Source organism: Ursus arctos, unplaced genomic scaffold, assembly GCF_023065955.2.
Source record: "Ursus arctos isolate Adak ecotype North America unplaced genomic scaffold, UrsArc2.0 scaffold_2, whole genome shotgun sequence".
Taxonomy (NCBI): domain Eukaryota; kingdom Metazoa; phylum Chordata; class Mammalia; order Carnivora; family Ursidae; genus Ursus; species Ursus arctos.
In genome coordinates, this window is record NW_026622874.1 from 59,301,671 (window position 1) to 59,324,365 (window position 22,695).

General features: G+C 45.4%; 2 protein-coding genes across 12 annotated transcripts in view; both read right to left on the reverse strand.

Moving 5' to 3' along the window:
* HSD17B7 (hydroxysteroid 17-beta dehydrogenase 7) overlaps nt 1-10,357 on the reverse strand; it is a 74,468-nt gene extending 64,111 nt beyond the window's left edge. For 7 of the 8 annotated variants that reach the window (XR_008960281.1, XR_008960280.1, XR_003321215.4 and 4 more), the window contains exons 1-4: nt 10,200-10,335; nt 8,272-8,475; nt 3,129-3,221; nt 2,010-2,124 (exon numbers count right to left, since the gene is read on the reverse strand). Coding sequence is in view for 4 of the 8 variants with exons in the window: in XM_044390647.3 (XP_044246582.1) it covers nt 2,010-2,124; nt 3,129-3,221; nt 8,272-8,475; nt 10,200-10,234 (447 nt within the window). In the remaining 4 variants the exon portion in view is untranslated. Of the gene's footprint in view, nt 1-2,009; nt 2,125-3,128; nt 3,222-8,271; nt 8,476-10,199 lie in introns of all 8 variants that reach the window. The other variant, XM_026517246.4, reaches the window with a different exon arrangement.
* Nucleotides 10,358-14,075: 3,718 nt separating this feature from the next.
* Nucleotides 14,076-22,695, reverse strand: part of DDR2 (discoidin domain receptor tyrosine kinase 2) — a 127,806-nt gene continuing 119,186 nt past the window's right edge. For all 4 annotated transcript variants that reach the window (XM_026517238.4, XM_057314857.1, XM_026517236.4 and 1 more), the window contains one exon: nt 14,076-20,850. In XM_026517238.4, coding sequence (XP_026373023.1) covers nt 20,716-20,850 — 135 coding nt within the window. In that variant the 3' untranslated portion in view covers nt 14,076-20,715. The remainder of the gene's footprint in view (nt 20,851-22,695) is intronic.

Genomic DNA, 22,695 nt, shown 5'->3' on the forward strand with positions numbered 1-22,695 from the left:
AGCTACTAAATGTACGGTGGTATCCAAGAAGGAGTCCTAGAACTGACAGAGGACATCAGGCAAAATGGAAGAAATCTGAATAAAGTATGGACTTCCAATAATAATGAGGTATCAGTACTGGTTCTCAGACTGAGACAAATAGCAGTAGAGAAAACTGGGGCAGGAGGGAATACAGGAACTCTCTGCACTAGCTTCGCAGTAATTCTGTAAATCTAAAACTGTTCTAAAACAAAAACTGTGTTAAGGAAAAATCTAAGAAAGTTTCCAGATGCGCTCCACCATCTGCAATGAACAAGTAAGTCAAATGCAATCAAGATAACTCATAAACATGAGATTAAATCAGTTAACTGGTTCCCGGACTGTAATACTACACCGTGCTTGGAACTTCGAGGAAATTACCTCTACTCTTTATAACAACCCTAAAAGTTTGGTCACGTTCCATATAATCAAACTGGGGATGGATGATCCATTTACACGATGCATTTACACTTGAACCTAGAATCCAAGTCTGTGTTCCGTAAGAAGTGGAAAGAGTCTTAAGCCTACTCTGAAGAGAGTGGGAAGCATTCGAAGCCCTCTGATGATTTTACTTGATAAATCAATCCCAAAACCCCTGCTGATATGCCTCCCTATATAAGGAGACACAAGGATAGGTCATGTCATCAGGACACCTGTGATCATCGTGCCCATGGCCATGACTCTCCTCTGCCACTCCCCCAACCCAGGTGACCCAAATACCTGATCTCCTGAACAAATTAATTTTTAAACACTACATTTATCAAAAATTTAACAGACTAGTAATAATTATCTTCTATCATTACCAATTAATTTAATAATTCAGAAGAAGGCAAAGAACGAGTATTATAAAAAGATAAAGGAAATGGGAGATAATGGATCTGTGTAAAAGTATAAAGAAAGACCAGACAAGAATTCAATCCCATTCGGACTTTACATTTTAATTAACTTTTGTCATTGAAAACTTGACACCACATCGCATGAAATAAATAGCACTAAAGCTTATGGAATGAAACATGAAGCTCCCTGTCATCCCCGATATCCTGGCATCCCAGTTCATCAAGGCAACCAGTGCTCCCAGTTTCACCCGTACCATTCTAGAAATATTATATACATTTATACACACTACGGAAAGGCAGACCTTCTGTTTCTACCAATGAGATCACACTATACATACAGCACCCTACTATTTCTTCTTCATAATAAAATACGAGAGGCTGTCCCACATAAGTGCAAAACTTTGATCTCATTTCTTTTAGTGGGTCCGTAATATCCCAACCCTTGCGTACATCGTCAGTTACCGAAAGTACAGGAGAGCGCTCAAAGGGCTCCAATGCTAAGGGAAACGAGGCTGAAGGTGAAGAAGAGTGGCCGCGAATAGAGAGGCGGCAGAAATACGGCTCTGTGCACTCCTCCAACACCGAGGAATGACAGGCCACCAGCCACACAGTCGGGTGCCACTTAATCTAGACAGTAGAGCTGTCCTATGGGATTACGCCCCAGCAAGACACAGAACAGGCGAGACAAGCTATGCACCTCTTGCTGACATTTATATGTGTGCCTGGAACTATAATACATGTATAGATGCCGAAAAATCAGAAATCAAGGTAATAAGAGCCTAATTATGGATTCTTCTTCAACCGTGGCTTGCCCACCCCCCATCCTATCAGGCGCCAAGCCCAGTTTCAAAGACCATTCAGAACAGGACCGGTACCCTTCCTCACAGTTCTGTACGTCGTTTCTGAAGGCACCTGTGTGTTTCTTTCTCACTTTGTCTCCACTCTCTAGAGTTGACGTCAAAAGAAAAAAAAATATATCAATAGAATGCTTTAGGGGAGCAATGTTTTCATAGAGCCCAGTGATCACCCTATTTAAGTACTCAAGGATTTCATGCTAGCCATAAACTGATGAGCTTAACAGGCCTGGGACGCGTCCACGCCAGCCTTTAGGATCACAGCATTAATGTGAGCTTCTTGAGCTCAAAGTCTTTTTACCAGAATAAAGTGGCCAAAGACGTTGGTTTCAAACACTTCCTGGAGCCCATCGGCAGTGACTTTATCTTCCTGGGTCAGCAGTCCTTCAGCGGTGGAAAACATATGAATCACTTTTCTGAAACAGAAGACAATTGCATGCCTTTTAAAAGCTTCTTTAACTGAAGATACTGAAAACACTCCCTGCTGCCTTCCCCTGCCCCCAAACTACATTTTCCTTGATCCTATAATATCAAAAATAAAAATACCTATTTCTCAGACTGTTATTGTACGTATATAAATAAGATGGAAAAATGCTTCCTTTCCCCCAATTCAGAGACGTATTTACATTATAACTCCTACAACAGATAGGACCCTGACTCAAAAAATCTACTGCTAAAACTGTTTTCACTTTTTTTCCCACATCAGGTTGCAGGTGAACTTCTCTGGGGAAATAACAGCCACGCCAAGGAGAAAAAGTCTTCCTGCACAAACTGATGGTTAACTGCCCACGTTACACAGGATGGTTTTTTACTGGCAATTCTTATAGCACCAAGCACATTAACACGGTGATTAGTTGTGAGACAAACTTAGTCGGTGAAGACCTGTGTGTGTGTGTGTGCCCAGAAAGGGAAGTAAAACAAAAGTAGCCATGTAGGAAGAGTGCGAATATCTACTTACAAGTAGACTAAGTCACAAAATAAGATTTATTTCTCACTGTAGGTGGTGGTCAAACATTTTTGGAAGCCACTGTGCTCCTGTGTGTTGAGAATCTCCCGGGGAGACCTTTGGTTCTGTGCATTTCCCCCGCCTACGGGGCAGAGCACCCGCCACAGAGCTGGGAGGTGATCCCAAAGCAGCCTTCGTGGGTTCTGACAACTCTGACAATCTCACTGACAAATCTGCCCAATTCTGAAATGTTCTTGCTACTAGACGCATCCCGGCAGAGCAAACACGGACCTTCCGAAGCATCTAGCCACTTGGAATGTCCTGGAGACCTAGAGCACCCTAAGACCCAGGACCTGCAGCAGGACCCACGCTTCCCATCTTTACTCTTCTCAGCCGCCCCCAGCCCCCTAACTGAATCTCCCAAGGGCAAAACCTGACTCCTTCCACTCAGTTCATCTAGAAAATGGACATTACCTTGAAAAGAGGCCAGAGAAAAGTGCTCTGAAATTCAGCTGTGGGTTGGGCATGATCCCAGCATTCAGATAGACGTAGTCTAATCTCTGAAACCTGTGAGGAAAACACCAAGACAAGACTGTTCATCTTCTCCAGAGCAACTGGAATAAAGAAAGCCTACGAAGGGCAAAAATGCTTTCCAAAGGGGATGCATGGCGACACATCAGGGTTACACCACTTCTTTCTCAACACTGTTTCTTCAGCCACAATAAATACGTGAGTATTCTTTTTTTGACAGTGACTTCAAACAGAATTTGGGGCGCTATAATGGGCTTTGAAGTTAAATCTTTTCAGATCAAGACTCCTTCCAGCTTCGTCCTCCCAATTAGGCCCTGCACCCAGTAAGCCTCTGTCTCCTTCTGGTCTTAGAAAGTTTTCTACTTTTCTTTTCTTTTTTTTTTTTTAAGATTCACATATTCCTATTGCTAAGTAAAATTTATGTAACGTTAGTAATTGGCCAATCTGATCCATCAATGCTGGAACCTGAATGCCAGTCTATCTACTAAAGCCACAGATCCACATGGAAACCGCTCACTGTTGGTGGCCAGGAGCTCTGTGCCACAAAATGATGAAAGCTCACAAGAACACGATGACGTTACAGAAGCTGAACAGGGGTCAGGCACTCTTGGAAAGTTCCCTCCAGGACACCTGACATGGAGAGAACAGTGACAAGCTGACTTGAGAGAGCTTTTTCATTTTTAAACCTACATAAGTCTTAATCCAGTGGGCTCCTCTTGAACAAGGCCAAGCCCGTCCTCATGATACTCACAGGCACCATGAATATTCAGAATATCTCCTACAATTCTACGCATTACACTATCTCCGTGCCCTCTTCTGTATAGTCCAAGACAATACGGGCCTTAGCTAACTTAAAATACATCCACGTTACCAATACATATGGCACACAAACATTTCTTGATCATTCTATAAGTAATTAGCAGCCAAATGACTCTAATTACTAAACTTCCTGTTTAAATGCTGATGTGGATACTACTGGGCCATGCATGTAAGCACCATAAAGTCATGTGGGCCCATCTACCTTTTTCTTTATTTAAAATCAATTTAGTTAACATACAGTGAATTATTTGTTTCAGGGGTAGAATTTAATGATTCATCAGTCTCGTATAACACCCAGCGCTCATTACATCACGTGCCCTCCTTAATGCCCACCACCCAGATACCCCATCCCCCACCCGCCCCCTCCAACAGCCCTCGGTTTGTTTCCTAGAGTTAAGAGTCTCTTATGGTTTGCCTCCCTCTCTGCTTTCATCTTATTTTTTTCTTCCCTTCTCCTATGTTCCTCTGTTTTGTTCCTTAAATTCCACATAGGAATGTCTAGTTCTAGCCACGTCGTTGCAAATGGCAATCTCATTCTTTTTGATGGCTGAGTAATATTCCATTGTAAATATGGAATACCACATCTTCTTTATCCATTCATCTGTCAATGAACATCTGGGCTCTTTCCACAGTTTGGCTATTGTGGACATTGCTGCTATAAATATTGGAGCACAGGTCCCTCTCTGAATCACTGTGTTGGTGTCCTTTGGGTAAATACCTAGTAGTGCAATTGCTGGGTCACAAGGTAGCTCTACTTTCAACTTTTTGAGGAACCTCCACACTGTTTTCCAGAGTGGCTGCACCAGCTTGCACTCCCACCAACAGCGTAAGACGGTTGCCCTTTCTCCACATCCTCGCCAACATCTGTTGTTTCCTGACCGGTGTGAGGTGGGATCCCATTGTGATTCTGATCTGCATCTCCCTGATGCACGTGGGCCCATCAATTTGTGGTTGTTCCATTATCTAATGTGCAAACTTCCATCTAAGAACATTAACAAATTTTGCTTGAAGTGGAAAGGCAGTGCTCAGCAAAGAGAGGAAATTGCACCAGAACACCAAATTCACGTCTACCTTCAGTAAACGGCATATTTACTACTCTCAAAGATTAAACAATCGACACAATTGCTCTCTTCCAGATAAAGCAGAACTGCAATTTCTCACTAGTTTTTCCTCTGCACGTAGCTTCCAGAAGAGAGGCTCACAGACAGAAAGCCCAGGTGTCAGGAATGGTGCTGCATTAGCCAACAGAAGGGCCCTTCCCAACCTCTCTTCAGTCGTACTCTACTTCAGGTCTACAAACACAGACAACCACTTGGGCCATTAAGGGCGGGAGAGTCTCGACATAAGCAATAGAGTACGTGGACGTTCCACGTCTGTGACTATCGCTATAACTAGCATTTGCTAAGTCTGGATGAGAGCACTCGTCCCAATAGGAGCGCTTCTGGGGATGAAATGAACACTCCGGAGCTGCAGGGAAACGCTGATGGCAGGTGCGTTACCTCCAGGCTCCCTCCCACCTTACAGCCCTGCTGCCTCAAGTTCCCGCTAAGTCATCTAACACACTAAATACGAAGTTACGAAGCTTGTGATAATTAAATATTGGAACTTTGAAGGCAACGGAGAATAGTCAATCCTATGAATGTTACAACCTAAAATCTCGGAAGTCGCTATACTGGAAAGGGCTATTCTTTTGTTTTCTAATTCATTAATTAACATATAGTGTATTATTAGTTTCAGAGGCAGAGTTCAGGGATTCCTCAGTCTTATATAACCTCCCGTGCTCATTCCAACACGTGCCCTCCTTAATGTCCAGCACCAGTTACCCCATCCTCCCACCCCCACCCCTCCAGCAACCCTCCGTTTGTTTCCTACGGCTAAGAGTCTCTTACAGTTTGCCTCCCTCTCTGATTTCATCTTTGTTTTATTTTTTCCTCTCTTTCCTATGTTCCTCTGTTTTGTTTCTTAAATTCCACATAGGAGTGAGATTATATAATTGTCTTTCTCTGATTGACTTATTTTGCTTAGCTTAATACCCTCTCGTTGCATCCACATCGTTACAGATGCCAAGATTTCATTCTTTTCAGTGGCTGAGTAGTAGTCCATCGGGCGCGCATATATATGTATATGTGCACATACGTATATACGTATCACATCTGCTTTATCCATTCACCCGTCAGTGGACATCTGGGCTCTTTCTAGAGTTTGGCTACTGCGGACATTGCTGCTATAAACACTGGTGCGGAGTCATTCTCAGAAAATGTATTGTCAGCCCTAAAGGGTGACTGTGGAAGGAGCCCAAACGTCAGCAGCGTTCCTGGTCTTGGGCTACTGAATGCAAGAGCCTGGTATGAACAGGATCCCATGATCGCCTGGGGCAGGGCACAGGTTAAGAGCTATGAAAGAATGTCTCAATCCCCCTTCCTGCCTCCGGTGATTGCTGCACAAACATCTCGTCCTCCCTTACCCGTGACTGTCTCCCAGCGCGCCTGCAGGGAGGGACGATGCACGCCTGCTTTACGTCTTCCAGATAACTGCCATTCCTTTGTACTCCTTGCTACACTTTGATGCCTCTGTCCTTGCTGCTCTGATGAGAAACAAAACAAAAGCTACGTGCAGAATCCGGCTGCTGCTGCTGCCGCTCACAGAGGCGGTCCTGCACGCCTGCTCCGACCAGTGTCTGAGAACTTTGTTTCGGTGTGTGACAGTTGGGGAGGAGGTGCCCCTTCGGATCACTAGATTTGCATCTTTGGGTAAACACCTAGTAGTGCAATTGTGGGGTCGTAGGGTAGCTCTATTTTCAACTTTTTGAGGAACCTCCATACTGTCTTCCAGAGTGGCTGGATTCCCAAAAACAGCATAAGAGGGTTCCCCTTTCTCCGCATCCTCGCCAGCATCTGTCATTTCCTGGCTTGTTAATTTTAGCCATTCTGACTGGTGTGAGGTGGTTTTGACTTGTATTTCCCTGATGCCGAGTGATGTGGCACATTTTTTCATGTGTCTGTTGGCCTGGAATGAGCTATTCTTGACTGAGGATGAAGATTCCTTGCTGCTAAATGGGAAATATAACTAAATCTGTACAAAACAGAAAGACAGCAGGATGAGAAGGTTCGGGGAAAGGAATGCCTAAAACCTGATTTGAGCTCAAAACTTCCGGACTGACTCCAGGGTTTTTAACTCAGTAAGAACATTTATTGTGCAACTTCACAGACTTGGAAACTCAAAGTTACGAAGAGTACGGGATATGGAACCTAAAAACAGCCTTAGTTGTTTAGAAAGACGATGTGGCAGAAAATTCTAGGAGAAATGACATTTCACAAGAGGCTAAGGCTGAAATTAGAAGAGAGGGGTGAAGAAAACCAGCTCCACCTTCACTCTCTAACCTGTGCATTTGGAACAGGGAAATGCAAATGGACTGGCAATCCCCATACATAAAACGCAAAGTTGCATAATTCAGCAAATGCCTTTATCAAAAAGGCCTTCCGTGTTTTTACGGTACTTCATTTTACTGTCCAAGAAAATAAACCAGCTCTTGTTTCTTAAGGACCTCAATTACAAAAATGTTTGAAAATCAATTATCCCGCATATTCTTAGGGCTGAGTGTGGACTAGTGCGGGGCTCCTGGCCTTTTTGGATCATAAATTCCCACTAGAATTAAATAAATAAGTAAGTAAGTAAGTAAATAAGTGAAGCATGCCCTCTTTCCCCAGAAAAAAATGCATTGTGCACCTATATGCAATTTTGTGTACACTTTCTAGGGAGCTATACATCCAAGGACTCTATTCCTTCCTATGCCAAATATTTCTCAAATGCCTGTTGCATGCCAATTACCGTGCAGATGTGAACAAATCTTTACGGGCCTGTAGGGAAAAAAAAAAATCTCTGAAGAAATAGGGTGCAGATGTGGGTTCTCAGACCAACCCAACCAATATCAAGTCCTACAACCTTCTTAGGCACCTGTCCAACGTACTTAAGGAAGCTGTTACATGGAGGAAAGATGCAAAAACCGTATTCAGAAAGGAGTTCCCATAATGTCCACACAACTAATCATACCTCAAGGTGTCCTCAAATTACTCCTCCTGAAATAATCACGATTATGACTGAGCATGAAAGTGTGCTCCTGAGACACACGGCTCACTCCGTCCGGATCTCCTCAGTGTAAGCTCTTACACTGCACCCGTGTCTTTTTAGGTTTTCTTCTCCTCTCTTATTTGACTCACTGCTGTGTCTTGCAAGCATGTGAGAGAAAACCCGTCAACAAGAGGCATACCTTTGCTTGAGCTCCCTGGCGGCCCGGATGACTGATTGGACATTGCTGACATCCACCTGCACGACGCTGACCTCGGCGGTGGGGTGAGAGGCCAGCAGTGCCGCGCGGACGGCTTCCGCTTTGCCCACGTTCCTGCACGCCAAACACACGTGCAGCTCCTCGTCTTCCTCCAGCAGCCGCTTGCAGAGTGCGAGGCCAACGCCACTGCCACGACAATTTGGAGAGAGAATACGGGTTAATTCAGCTGGTGCCAAATAGGAGGCATTGCTCTCTGGTTCAGAAAACCGCCTTTGTCCACATGAGCTCCCATGAGGAGCCCAGGCAGAGGGAAAAAGACTCAAAAACTATTCAAAGAAGAAGGGACACCCTCCCACCAACTTGAATAGTCAGTCACTTGCTCAGGATGCTGTCCAGTTTATGTTTCTCTCATTTTGCAAAAGCCCGAGCACACAAACAGGTGTACTGCACATGGGAGCTGTGTCTTCATCTGCCGGTTCACGTTTTGTACTTGTTACGACACTCGTGAAAGGGATTCAGTACATCACCAGCAAGAGCCGAAAAGAGCATCGTATCAGCCGTTTCCTGCGTGCGTGTTTTCCTGAGCTGTCTGGGTTCCTCATGGGCCAGGGCTCTACCTCCAGTTGGCACGCTGCCACCACCTGGGGCACGAGCAATTCCCAATAAGGAACGGGCGGATCTTTCAGCAACACAACAGGAGTCAAGTCCCTCTCAACTACTGTGACCGAATAACCAAGAGGAGGAGAAAAAACTCAACATGCTTAAGCAGCAGGTAAGAAGAGGAAACATAAGACGGGCACCAGGAAAGAGCAGGAGGATGAGGGCACAAGTCAAAGACAGATAAACTACTTCAGAAATGGCATTTGAAACCGCACAGTAAATGAGAACACCACTCAGACCAGTTGGGCTGAGCACAGCCAAAGCCTGGGCCTTGCCAACAGAGCATCAAATATATTTGCCTTTATTCCTCCTCACTTGAGAATAACAGGTCTTTACAATAAATATCCAAGGGCATACATCACAATATACGCAAAAGTAAGAAACACACAGAAACAGTTCTGACCCGTTTACAGGACTTCTGCTTAGGAAGCACCGTCCGGATCAATAGTTCGGATCAACAGGGCACTCACAGACACCTGCCACGCTGGCTGAGCTAATACCGATGTGGCTAGGTAACATAAAGCGGACTGATTTTAGATGAATTTGACATATCCTCTGCCTTAATCCCGCAAAACCTCCCACTGCAACACGCAGAAGAATGGTTTGGTTGGTGTCATCCTCCCCACATTATTCTCCGAAGTGCAGATGAGAAGTAAAAGCGGGGGACAGAAGAGGCCGAGAGGCCACATGGGCAGCCCTGGAATAATTAGGAACTGGCGTAATGGTTACTTGCACACCTCCCGCGCCTCACCAGGTAGAGGGTTACTTTTTTACAAGCGTGTCTAGGTGTCTAGCTCTGTGCTGGGTGGAATGAAACCCTCCCCCACCCCGTCCCACTGCTCATGGGTGTTGAAACTTATCTGGGCCTAAAGCCCTGCACAGATACAACACCGGGAGCACACGACGCTAAGCGCCGGGCACTGAGGTCGACACGGACCCGCTGGAGGAGGCTGGGTCCGCGCGCCAAGCGCCCTCGTCCCAGACATCAACAGGACCCCCGCGACGTTCCTGCTTTCCTTTCCGCCGTCACGTTTAATTCCAACACCGGTTACTGAGCGCCTCGAGCCTCCGGACGCCCGCACCGGGCGCAGCGGGGACCGGAGACAGCGGGGCAGGGGCTCGCGCGAGGCCCCACCGGGCAAGGAAGGGGATGCGCGCTCCCGGGAGCGGTCGCCGGCGGTGGCCCGGCCCTGTACTTCCTGCTTCCTGCAACCCCTGACCCGCTGCCCCAGCCGCCAAGGACGCCTCACCTGCTGGCCCCGGTGACCAACACCACTTTTTGCATGGTCTCCCTCCCCACCGCCGAGCCGCGCAGCCGGGACCGCCACCGCCTCCGGAGCGGAGAAATCAGTCGCCCGCCGCCGCCAGGCCCACGCCGCCGCTGTCCAATCAGAGCCCGGCGGAGACACGGCTCTCCTTGCGTCATCGACTCCACCCTGAGCCTTCCAATCGCGGCTCGCGGTGCGTTCCCGGAGCGGGGGTCGGGGTGGGGTGAGGTAGGCCGAGGGGCGGAGCCGGGCCCGAGCCAATCCGGACTCTCCTCGTCCCTAGGCGGAACAGGTGTGCGGGAGGACCCTCCCCGCTCCTTCTGCACCCGCGGGTTGCGGGGCGGGGTGTTCCCTCAGCCGAGGACTCGCGTGCAGGATTCATGGCACGCAAAGGATATCAGCCTGCCACTCTATTGCAGGAAGGCGTCAGGATTTTTGCACCAGAACGCCTTATTTTAGAGGAAAGGTTTGGGTCTAGGAATTAAAGTTTGGGTATTATTATCTACTTTGTTTTCCACTCCTTTTTGGAAGTGTAGATCCTGGCACTGTGCCACTTTACAGACCAGCTTCTGGTCCCAGATCCGCTATTTCTCTTTATAAAATCATCGTTGGAAAAGTGAACATTGATTTCATTAAAAATGTTATGTAGCATCATGCATGAATAACCAATTTTCAAAATTTGGAACATGGTATGAATCAGAGTATCTAAGAACTTAATAGGACATTATGAGCGGTGTACTGTAAGCTCCTACTTCAGTGTTTCTCAAACTCTGTGGTAAAAGACCCATTTTGTTTTTCCAAGCCATCCCAGATGGGTACTTTTCGAAAATACGATAACAATGCATTATTAGAAAAATGAAATAAAAAGCAAAGGATACAAAATACAAGCCCCAATTTTTTATTAGATTCAATGCATAAAAGAATCTTCTGCCAAACTGCTATTAAAGTTCCTAGGCTTCCTCTAGGTTTCTATATTTATCATGCATTCGTAACAAGGTGACCGTGACTAGTCTAGGTTCACACTAAGTAACTCCACACCTCATGTGCCTAACTCTAGGGAACATACTTGAATCTATTTCATGGCCTCTTTCAAAGTTTCAATTATTTACGCACAGCAATGATCCCTGAGCAATGTGAGACTGATATAATTTATACGGGCTTTCGAAATCATAGAGGTCTTGGTTAATTTGATATTGTAACAGTCCTCCCACTTGCTTTAAGTTTATGCCCTCTTTGCTTGCTGACCTTGGTCTTACTGACCCTTGGTCTGCAACAGAACTAACCTACTTTCCTTGAGATTTGCAGACCACTGGCCTTAAGGAGTGAAGAACCAAATTTTGCCAGAAGATAAGGTCTGACTACATTCAAAAACAGCTGCCACGGATACCAGCAGGTCTGTTCAGGGTCATGTTGACATACAACTAACCGCCTGGGCACCTGCTTCTCCTCCATGCAGCCCCCCTCCCTTTTCCCATGCCTTCCTCTTTAAAACCCTCCACCTTCACCTGGATGGGGAATATGATCTTTGAAAAGCTAGTCCACTGTCTTCCCAGGTTGCTGGCTTCCTGAATAAAGCAACCTTTGCTTTCCCACCACCGCTTGTCTCTCAAGTGTTGATTCCGTGTGGCAGCAGGTGAACCTGAGTTCAGAACCGGTTCTCCACCCAGGAACAATATCAACTAGTTTAGTAATACTTTATCTTATGCCAATAAAATTATATGCAAAAAATAAATCCAATTTTTTGAATATTAGATTCCTAAATCATTAAAACATCTTTATTGTTATCTGGGTGGAACTCAGCTCCTACCCTTATGCCACTTTCAACTAAAGAGACCAACAATATATTCTGGGGGCCTGAGAGTAAAGTTAACCCCAATCGTTACAGTCTAGACCCAAAGGTTCCCTTTCAAGTGTCCTAGGGCTCAAAAGTGACATGTAGAAGGAATAAGAGTTGTGGGGCTCATTTCTACAAAGAAGGGGGAGGGGGAGGGCTCTGGAGACACAGGATCACCACAATTTTGGGATGACAGCCAGTACAGGACCCACGGTGAGTTAAGTGAAGACAGGAGGACCAGAGCAAGAGTGGCAGGCTCCTACAAGCATGATGTCCATCCAATCCAAGTTAGGAAACCTTGGTCTTCGCTTCCCTCTTTCAATTCAGGTTGGGCCTTTCAAGGTTCTTCAACCTTCACAAGATGGGCTGAACCACTAGAGGTGCCAGAGAGACCAGGAGAACAGAAATCTGTTGAAACAGATGGCACTGAATTTTGTATTTTAAAAGTATATAATCAAATGTAAGACACCTCAGTAACGGTTATAATATATAGTTTTTTGATAGGTGAGTAAGTATGGCTTTCATCGTCCCAAACTGGTCATCTTGAGTTTATACGGTTCATGGGGCTGTTTTCCTGGAAACTGGAAGAAAAACCTGGTATGCAATGATCCCATTTATCCCTGGCAAACCTTGGCCCCTTGAACAGAATAGTAAACACAGCACTCCTACCTTTGACTACTTACTACCTTATAAAATAAATTTGCCTCTACCCTAAATGCGGAAACTGATCTCTGGTTCCTTTGATGGTGCCTGAAACAGTCCTTAGGTTAGATGAGTAAAGGTGCCTTTAGCACCCAGGACAGAGCTCTGATTCTGGGTCCTCAGAATCCTCTCTGGAACTGACGTGCCTTGGTTTACAAACAGGGGCAAAAGAACCCCTGCCAGTGGGGCCGTGTAGCTTTTCTTGTGGGTATCTTTCATCTGTCTCCTCTTCAAATCACCATACAGTCAGCCTGGCCCAAACCTTCTCTGAGAGTGGGATCTTACCCATTTCACAGGATAGGAAGAGGTACAAAAGTTGCTTATACATAAGGAGTTACTCAGTGCAACTCAAGGACCAGAAGATAAGCGTGTAGACTTCTTTTTCAAATACAAAGTGAACATAAAATTCTAAGTGGCAATAAATCAGTAACAAATTACATACTCAGATAAATGCATAGCATATAGATGTCATATCATGTGCAAATACCTATCACTCATACCTTCCTTTAAAGCTTGACAACAGAGATTGACAATACAATCGTATCTCTCTGAACATCTCTGCTGTTCCTGTTTACTTTTTTTCTCCTTTGCTTCCAACCCCATCCCCACTGCCCGATACTTAAATCCCTGGCCTTTAGCCGTGGAATCAAAGGGCTAAAGTGTGTGCCTTCGTGAATTATTATTGTCCTCTGAGTATTCTCTGGGATTTTTATCCATTCTATTATATATCATAGCCATTACTGAAAAAATATGTAATTATTCCAAAAATTTAAAGTATAAATATATTCTTCAGGGATTAAGTAAGAAACATTGTTGTTGCTGTTGTTGTTGTTTTTGGTAGGGGGGAGTGGTTCATCTTAGTTTCTCTTATGAAGACAGAGTCTGTATTCTGGTTGTTCATAGTTTTTGTTGCTTTTTGTATGCCTGGGTGGTCTTGAGCCAGATGACATTTGGATTTAGAAGTGATTTCTATGTATCAAACAAGACCATTTTGTAATGACAACAATAAAGCGTCTGCAATTAATTCTGGACTAGATTCTCCAGAACTGGACTCAGGTGATGACCCAGGACCCCGATCTCTAGTATGTTTGGATGTGGCAGAGACCAAGATGCTTTTCTTCCAAGAAACAGCTGAGTAATATGTGAGAGGCCTGTGTAAGGAACCCTCTGCTGGATATCCCCAACAAACAGGCACACACACCACGCACACACACCACTCCCTTGGGTCCATCCCTGTGCCCCAGCGGGTCTCCAGCAAGACTGTAAAGAGTAAAGGTAACCAAGCCCAAAACTGGTGCTGTTGACACAGAAAGAAGGATCCATCAGTAGCATATTTCTTTAATCATTGTTATTTACAATTTATCATCTGACAGACTTACAGAGAATAAATAAAGAAAATATACAATTGGTATCTTGTTTCTTTTTCTAATACAGAGAACTTCTACGTATTCTATTTTGGAATGACTATGATAGTTTGAAGCAGAGACCAATCGGTTTGCTCTTTACCCCTTGACAAGACACAGCATCCTCCAAAGCCTACGAAACAAGGCCCAGATATTCCCTCCTCATAGGAGGAGTGAGCCATGTTGGTTCAGAAATTCAATCCTCAGAAGAAGTTACCAGAAAACAGGGTAGAAGAAGAGGATATCATGAGTAGTAAAGGACATAAAACGAATAGGCTAGGTTACAAACTCTTGGGTGTGTTTGCAAGAATCCTACCCAATTCCAACTATTTCTAAGCCTCTTTTCAAGAAAACAGGTGATTGCCTTATCGCATTGTGCTTTCCTCTGAGGCTCTGCAAATTCTTCCCTCATATGCTTTTGTGAATGTGGGTAAGCACGGGCTAGCTGGGGACTCTGATCCTTCTCCTTTAGAGGTTCTTGACAGGTGTCTGCTGGAGAAACCAGAAAGCTTGTTTCAAACAGACTGGGTTTGGTGCCAGAGTCCCTCCCTGCTCTTGATGGGGTGCCTTAGAGAGAACTGCCTTGCACTGCTGTCTAATTACCCCCAAAGAATGAGGGGTAGTTATCTCCATAAATCTATTTCATCCCTAGAAAATATACATATGGAGAAGGTACTTCACCAGATACGTACCTGAGCACTTTTCTTTCCTTTTTTTTTTTTTTTAAATAAACCCTCTGCATTATAGAATTTAGTTCTCCCTAAATTCACCCCAGTTGTGCTGGATGACAAGTTTAGGTTTCTGTCTTTTATTCATTCCACAAAACACTTAGCAAACATTTATTGAGTGCTCGCTATGAGCTTGGAACTTGACAGGCCATGCGGAAGGCAGTGGGAACACAATAATCATCTTGTGATCCACGAACAGGGCAGGTGACAGATGCCATCACAAGACTCACACCTGTTTCAATCTCCCCACACCCCGGTTATTTCTGTGTTTACATTTAATTTGGTCCATTGTAGCTGTTATTCCACTTAAGAATTGATATTTAGGCAAATGAAATGTCTCTACTACTCTATGCCATTGTCCTCTATTCCTTCCACAAGCCAGCCCTGGTGCCATTAACTAAGTGCCACCCAGCTCTTGACCAAAATACTGGTTTACCCTAAGTCCCCTGCCTGCCACCATTACAACCCTACTCACTTACAGGAACCACAGGAACCATCTAGAATGCCCCACACCTGATTCTCTGGCCAGCAAGCTCCATGCAGGTCTCACCGTCTCTGTGTTTCCAAAGCCCTCTAAGTTGTTCTTGGATTGTTCCAGATGCTAAACAGCCAAACTAGTCAGAAAATGTGGCAGCAGTCTAGGCAGAATATTGCTCATTGATAAAGGAACTGATTAATTTGTTATATTCTCTTTAGAATTTTGTAGAATTGTATCCAGATAGTGTTCTTCTTGCTGCATCCAAGCAAGGCCAGTGTACAAATCAGAAAGGCATGAAGTATCCAGAGACTAAATAAATACATGTAAAACAAAACAAAACAACTGGTGAAATCTGAGCAAGGTCTGCAGTTTTGTTAATAGTATTACAAATGTCAACCTTCTGGGTTTCAAAACAAGACAATGGTTATGCAAGATGTTATCAATGGTGAAAGCCTGGTGTTAGGGGAAGGAAGCTCTACTATTTTCCCAACTCCTTGTGAGTCCTAAAAGTATTTCAAAATAACAAGTTGTTTTTTTTTTTTAAAGATACAGCAAGTAAATAATTACCCACCACTTGTCTGCCACCAAACACTGCATCTAATTGTGCCAGAGAACTCAAAATGCCAGAAATCCAATCACCGTTAACCATTCTGGTCTCTTTCTGTCTTGATTCAGCATTCCAAGACACTTACCAAGTGGAAAAGACATTCATCTGTTTCTATAAAACTCTATAAAAATGTTAAATTTCAATTCAGAAGGATTTCCCAGCATAGATCAGGATCTGCAACTTCCAGAAATATTTAGGGACCTACTGTATGACCTGAAGGAAGTCAAAGGTCTTACTGAAGAGACCAAGATGGCAGGTATATAAATTCAATTTCGGATCAAAGACTCAATAGCCATATGTTAGAGTGATCTAAGCCCTAACTGTTAAGTTTCTTCATTTTTTTTTTTCAGTTTTGGGTAAAACAGATGCTGTTCTGTTTTAGAACATTTCCTTGGAACATCTTCATCCCTCCCTCTTGCAAACACTCCCCTTCTTTTGTTCCCCGTTACTCAAAACACATGGCTTAGCCCCACATCATGGCTTTCTTGTGGGAAGTCTGGATGGGACTAGAAAAACACGTGGTTCCAACGTGGCACGTACCTCTTTGCATTGATACCAAACAAGACTTAGTCTTGTCTAACTTTAGCCTGTTGTTTCACTGTTTCCCTGTGGCCTTTTTCGGCACGGCAGTGATGGGCATTATTTAAAATGGATTTGGTGAACAGAGAAGCAAGAGAAGGGAAAAAAGACCCATGAAATGCCATGAATTCCCTATCTCTAGGTGCTCATTTCCAAAGAGGCACTTGGGAAACACGGTCCGGTTTAGGCAAAGGGTTGATTTCTTCCCACCACCAGGATCCCCAGCACTCACAGCGGTCCAAAAGCCACAGTCACTCTAATGGGCCCCTCCCCTGCCTCCTCAGAAGGAAGAAGACCCTTCCCTGCTGGTTGCTTACGTGGTCCTGTCAGGACTTGCCCTTTCTGAAAACCCTGAAAAGCTCCCCTCCTTTTCATACGCAGCACCTGCCTTCTCATTTTTTAATAAATACTTTTATAATCTCTATCATCCAGAATTTCTTTCTCTATACACAGTTATCCTTTATCTTCAAGACACTTCCTCCTCCTGCGCTCCCTCAGGCCTCTCTTCAGAGATTCGCTCTCGAGCGTCAGCACAGGTTCTCCCTGTGCCACCTGTTTCTACCTTGCTGCCCTGCCCCACCTGCGTCCTTCCCGCACACCCTCCCTTACCTCTTTTTGTGCTGCCTTCTCTCTGGTCCCCACCCGCCACCCCCACTCAGCCACGTGCACATTCATTGCTTCATTTTTTATTCCCCTTCCGTACAATGCTCTTTGTTATACTGTCTCTCGTGCACTTGCAAGTGATCTTTCCACGGCACGAAAACCACATTCTTTCCCCGGTGTCTTTCCTATTCCAGATCTCCTCTGATCACCTACGTGTCTGGACAGCACAACAAGATGTGGACCTAGTGATCAGACCATTCACTGGCGAAAGTACAAATTTAAATCTGCCGATCTACAAACACAGTCTGGACATAAACTATTTCACGTACGTCACGAAGAGGATGACTCACGACACACGTAACAAAGCCCCCTGGTTGGCTGTCCCTTTTCCTATGTCCCTTTCTGCAAATTCCCAGCTACATTCCTCTCATCAAGGTTGGAGCTACTTTTAACTTGGACGTACGAAGCCTTTGCCGTGGCCTCTACTGGGTCTCTCGGGCCTGTGCCTCGAGGATCTGTGGGTCCGACCCGGCTAGACGCTAGACCTGTCTCTGTAATAGAAGAGTCTTAGTGCCAGAAAATGAGCGTCCTCCTGCCAGGACAGGGTCACTGGATGGGCTAACCCATGCTTGCCAGCCACTTGAAACAGATCACGCCGTGACTCAAGGCCAGGAAAATCCAGACGTACTAAGTTGATTTTCAGTATGATTTTTTCTATATGGGGTCATGGGATGCAGTGAATTGACGCAGAAAGGTACGCAGGAAGAAGTGGCGAGATGAGGCAAAGACGGGGAAATGATGTTTTCTCTTGCCACACAAGCAGTCGTGGGCACGGTCTGCACGGAGCCCTCCCAGAGGCGTGCGGATGAAGGAGAATCGGCTGCCCGCCCTGATTTCAAGGCCCTTTGATTCTCTCGAAGCTAGGTGATTAAGTTTATGCGTCACTGGGAGGTGGGCAGGGGATGCCGATGAAACACTGCTTCTGGGGAGCCTGTGAGGGTGTTTCCAGATGACGTTAGCATTTGAATGGGCGCGTTGAATAAAGCGCACTGCCCTCTCCCGTGTGTGTGTGGGGGGGCGCTTATCAAATGCACCATGATAAGGGAATAGAGGAAAATGGAAAAAGACAGAGGAAAGGGGGATTTGTGCTCTCTGCCGGACCGCTGAGCTAGAACGTCTCCTGTCCTCTATTTCTCGAAACCTTTCCTGGGCCTGCAGCTTCCGAAGCCCCATAATCACGTGGGCCAATCCTTTATAATAAATTATATATATCTATGTATATATATCCTATTGGTTCTGTTCTCTAGGGAACTCTCTAACACATGAAGTTAACCCTGGTCTTGAAGGCAGAGGATAGGGTGCAAGGAACGTCTGGCCCTGCACATATGAACTGAGATTATGGCTGTGGAAATGCCTGGTACACTTCAAAGCACTGTACCCACGGCAGCTGTGACTGTTACTATTAGAGTGAGTTCCCTGCAGGATTCCTTCTGCTGACCACAATTTTCAGAGTAGGAGATAACCAGATCAGGGAATCCACATCAACTGTGGATCCAATTATCAACCAGCCCTGCACATGTCAGGACTGGGAGAGGCTTCAAGACCATCTAATCCAATGTCCTCATTTTACAGGTAGGGAAATGAAGTCCAGAAAGGTACAGTGACGTGTCCGAGGTGGTATGCTTGGCTTGGGGCAGAAGTAGGACCAAAGCTCCCACACCAACGCTCTCCCGGCTCCCAAACCTACAATCTCCACAGAACGAGCCCTGGGAGAGACTGGAGCCCAGAGTCAAAGGATAGTGATGGGGGCAGGTATTTGCTAGGGTCACAAGACGATCTTGGGGATTTGGGAACTTTGCTTCTGCGCTAGCCTGGAGCGATGCTGAAGGCTGAACAAGGGGGAATAGTCAAGTCCCTGAGCGACTTTGCACAAGGGGGACCAGGTGAGGGCTCCAGAAGCAGACCCAAGGACTCAAGACTATTTCTTCTGAGCTTGGGAAGTTTATTCTGTAAGTTTTTCTTGTTTCTCCGCAGTGGGAGTTGAGAGGCCCCCTTTCCTGCTTCCCACTAAATCTGAGCCCTTGTGGGGCACAACGCTCACAGTCTATTCTGAGGGGACTCATTTGACAGCATATCAGTCTCCATGAACTCTGAACCCAGACCTTCCCGATTTCTCGTCTACTGGCCACACCATCCCTGAGGAGCAGGAGCCATGAAAGACTTCTCTTTCGTGCTCACCCTGTGTCTCTCTGAAATCAAGGACTCTGAGGGTTAAAAGGACATTAAATTTCATGTCATGCAACCATTTACCTTGTGTTTGAAAGCTACAGCTCCCCTGCCTTTCTTCAACCTACATCTGAAGCTCTTCAGTGACAAAGGACTCCTCCCGCCCTCTGGAGGTCGTCCGTTCACCCTGTGTGTTCTGCTGGCTAGGCTTTCTCTAGGAAGGCGTGGACATCTATCTGCTTGTAACTTTCCTCCTTGGCCCTCATTGGGCAACATTCTGGAAATGTGCTGATCTACTCCCTATTACAGACGGCCTTCAGACGTGGGTCCTAGGGGATGCACCCACTGAAAGAGCTGGAAGACTTAGAGAAGATGAACCAAAGGGCCTATGATCCAGACATCAAATCACCAGTCTTTACTGATTCAAAACCAGGCTCTCACCGAAACACACACCCGAAAACATCTGAACAAGAAAAGGACCCTCTACAGAAATCACAGGTGACTAGCACACCTGTTACCTGTCCTCCTCAGACCTCTTTCCCTATGTCCATTCTCTGTTCAAGAATCCTTCCATACACGAGGTACTTTTTTGGCGAGTGACAATTCCCCTTCCTACAGCCCTGTTGTAGACATTCTCTCCTACGCGCACCCTCTGTGTTGCCTACGCATATAGACCACATCCGACATTACCCTTGACCCCTGCCCACGAATGAACAAAACACCCACTCCGAGAAATGGGGGTTTTTCAAGCATATATCGTCTGCTTTGGCAGGAGGGGGAAACGCAGAGGGTAGGACACGTCCAGAGGGCCAAATTAGGAAACCAAGGAATCTACGATCAGTTGCTGAATACCAACCATTCCCTCCGATTCTCCACACTTACCGAGTGTTCTCCCTAAGCCTCATCTCATGTTTCCTAAGTATTCTTCAAGTTTTTCTTTCTGAAAATGCGTTTTAAAAGGTGACATGGGAAAAATATTGTAGCATCTGCACATTTATAAACATAGCATATTTAACCTTTATAAATTATCTAAATTGTCTAGCCTGCTATCCAACACTTTGGTATATTAAGTAAGATTTCTTTACTAGATTTTATCTGCCCTAGGCTTTTTTTTTTTCTTTTTTTAGTTCTTTAATGTAAAAAAAAGAGTATATATGGGTCAGGGGTAGAGAGTGAGGGAGTGGAGTGAAGGGAGGCCAGGGACAGAGAGATAGAAGCCAACAAGCCTCCGTCTCCCAGGCCCATTCAATGTCCAGATGGAGTGGCTTAGGCGTGGGTGAGTGGTAGGTCTTGTGAGAAGGACCTGGGCCATGGGAATGTCGCCAGGCAGTGACGGCATCACTCGTCCCCTTGTTGAAGGAGCAGAAGGTGGATTTCCTGGAACGAAGGACGGTGCTTGGTGTCTCTCCTCCAGCAGCTGAGCATCAGCTTGTACACAGAGTCAGGGCAAATGGCAGGCTGGGGGAGGTAAGTCTTTGAAAATAAAAGTGAACAAAAAACAAGAATGTTAGAAGGAGGGCAAAAAGGAAGTGTAGCTGCATTCTGGTTTTATTTGCCTCCCTCCCTGCTTGAACTGGATAACCAAAACAGCCATGTTGTCTGTTCTTCCTACTCCTGTCTTGGCCCCTGTCCTCTTCCCTTGTGCCTAATTGTCTGGACCAGGATCCCCGGATGGACCACTCTGAGGTCCCTACCCTCACACAAAATATGAACCGGAAGCAGAAAGAGGTCTCAGACTGAAAAACAAGTGGCTACAACACGAAATCCTCCATTTATGGCCCAAGCACGTTGAGGTTGATCTTGGCCGAGCCAATCATGGGGGGGGGGGCAGGGAGTGCGGCACGTTGTCTGGGCACCTCCACTGGAATAGGACCCTAGCTGGACACAGACACTTCAATGTATCCCCGTCCCAGGATGTACCCATGTTGCTCCTATCGTCATGTTCTCTGTGACCCCCTCCCCCAGACTGGGCCGCAAAGAGGAGTCTGCGGACCACAAAGCCCACCTCACAGCTGATAGGGTTGAGAAATGATTGTCCCTGCATTCTAATGTCAAACTTTTAAATTGTGAATACTGAAAAGTTAGTAATAAAACTGAACGTAATTAAATGTTGTAAAATGTAGTCAGGTATAAATTTGATCAATTATGTTTAGTAATTAATGTGCTCAATTTAATAAATTTTAATTGACAATTTAAACTTACACCTATCGGCGAGAAGTTTACTCAGCACATAATGGTAATATTTGATTTCGACCTTGGCTTCACCCAAATACTTAACTTCAATCATTTGGTGGTTGGTGAAAATATATTTGGTTCATTACTAGTATTTCGTGAAGATGAAATGGTGGACCCTTTTAAGCTGAGTGTTCAAAAATATATAAGAAAGACAAAATCCTGGAGAATGTTAGGAATTAAAATGAAACTAAGTCAACCTGGGGTCGTGATGGATTAGTCCAGGAGAAAAACCATTTTTTCCTTGGTCCACTCACTTATCTTTGCACAGAGGAGTAAATGTGCCCTTTGCCATAGTAAGAAAGCAATCATTTTTATAACCAAGTAGATAAGTTGGATCCTGCTCCCAAAATCTTTGCAGAGTGTCAAGATAAAATGAAATTCCAGGACCTCTCCCTCTTATTTTCAACCTCCTTATTGTCTTATCTCTTGTGATTCCCTTCTCTTTTGCTTGCTTCAATGTATTTAAGTCATTGGAGAATCAAGCTTTTCTTTTCTGCAGGAGCCTTCTCCCCATCCCCAGCTGTCAGCCCGACCTGCCATGCCCCAGGGCACTGTGACCAGGCACTCTGGGGAGATTCAGTGCTCTGGCTGCGCTAAGTCCTACATCTCACGGGGACTTTACAAACTGAGCCAGCCAAAGAAATCTTAGAGTATCCTGACGGGGAACTGGGAACCTTGTCAGCGTGGGAATCCTGCTTTTCCCGAGTACTGAGAGGCCACAGTCGAGGATGCACCTAATTGTCTCTGGGTATTTATCTCTAGAAACATTTCTAGGGATGCCTGGGTGGCTCAATAGGTTAAGTGTCTGCCTTATGCTCAGGTATGATCCCAGAGTCCTGGGATCGAGTTCCGCACTGGGCTCCCTGCTCAGTCGGAATCCTGCTTCTCCCTCTGCCTGCTGCTCCCTCTGCCTCCTTCTTCCCCTGTTTGTGTTCTCTCTCTGCTCCCCCTGCCCTCTCTCTGAGAAATTAATAAATAAAATCTTAAAAAAAAGAAACATTGCTAATTATTTAGTCCAAACCAAATTGTTAACTACTGCCAATAAATCCCTTATTCGCTTTTAAACTTATATTTTTGTTCTTG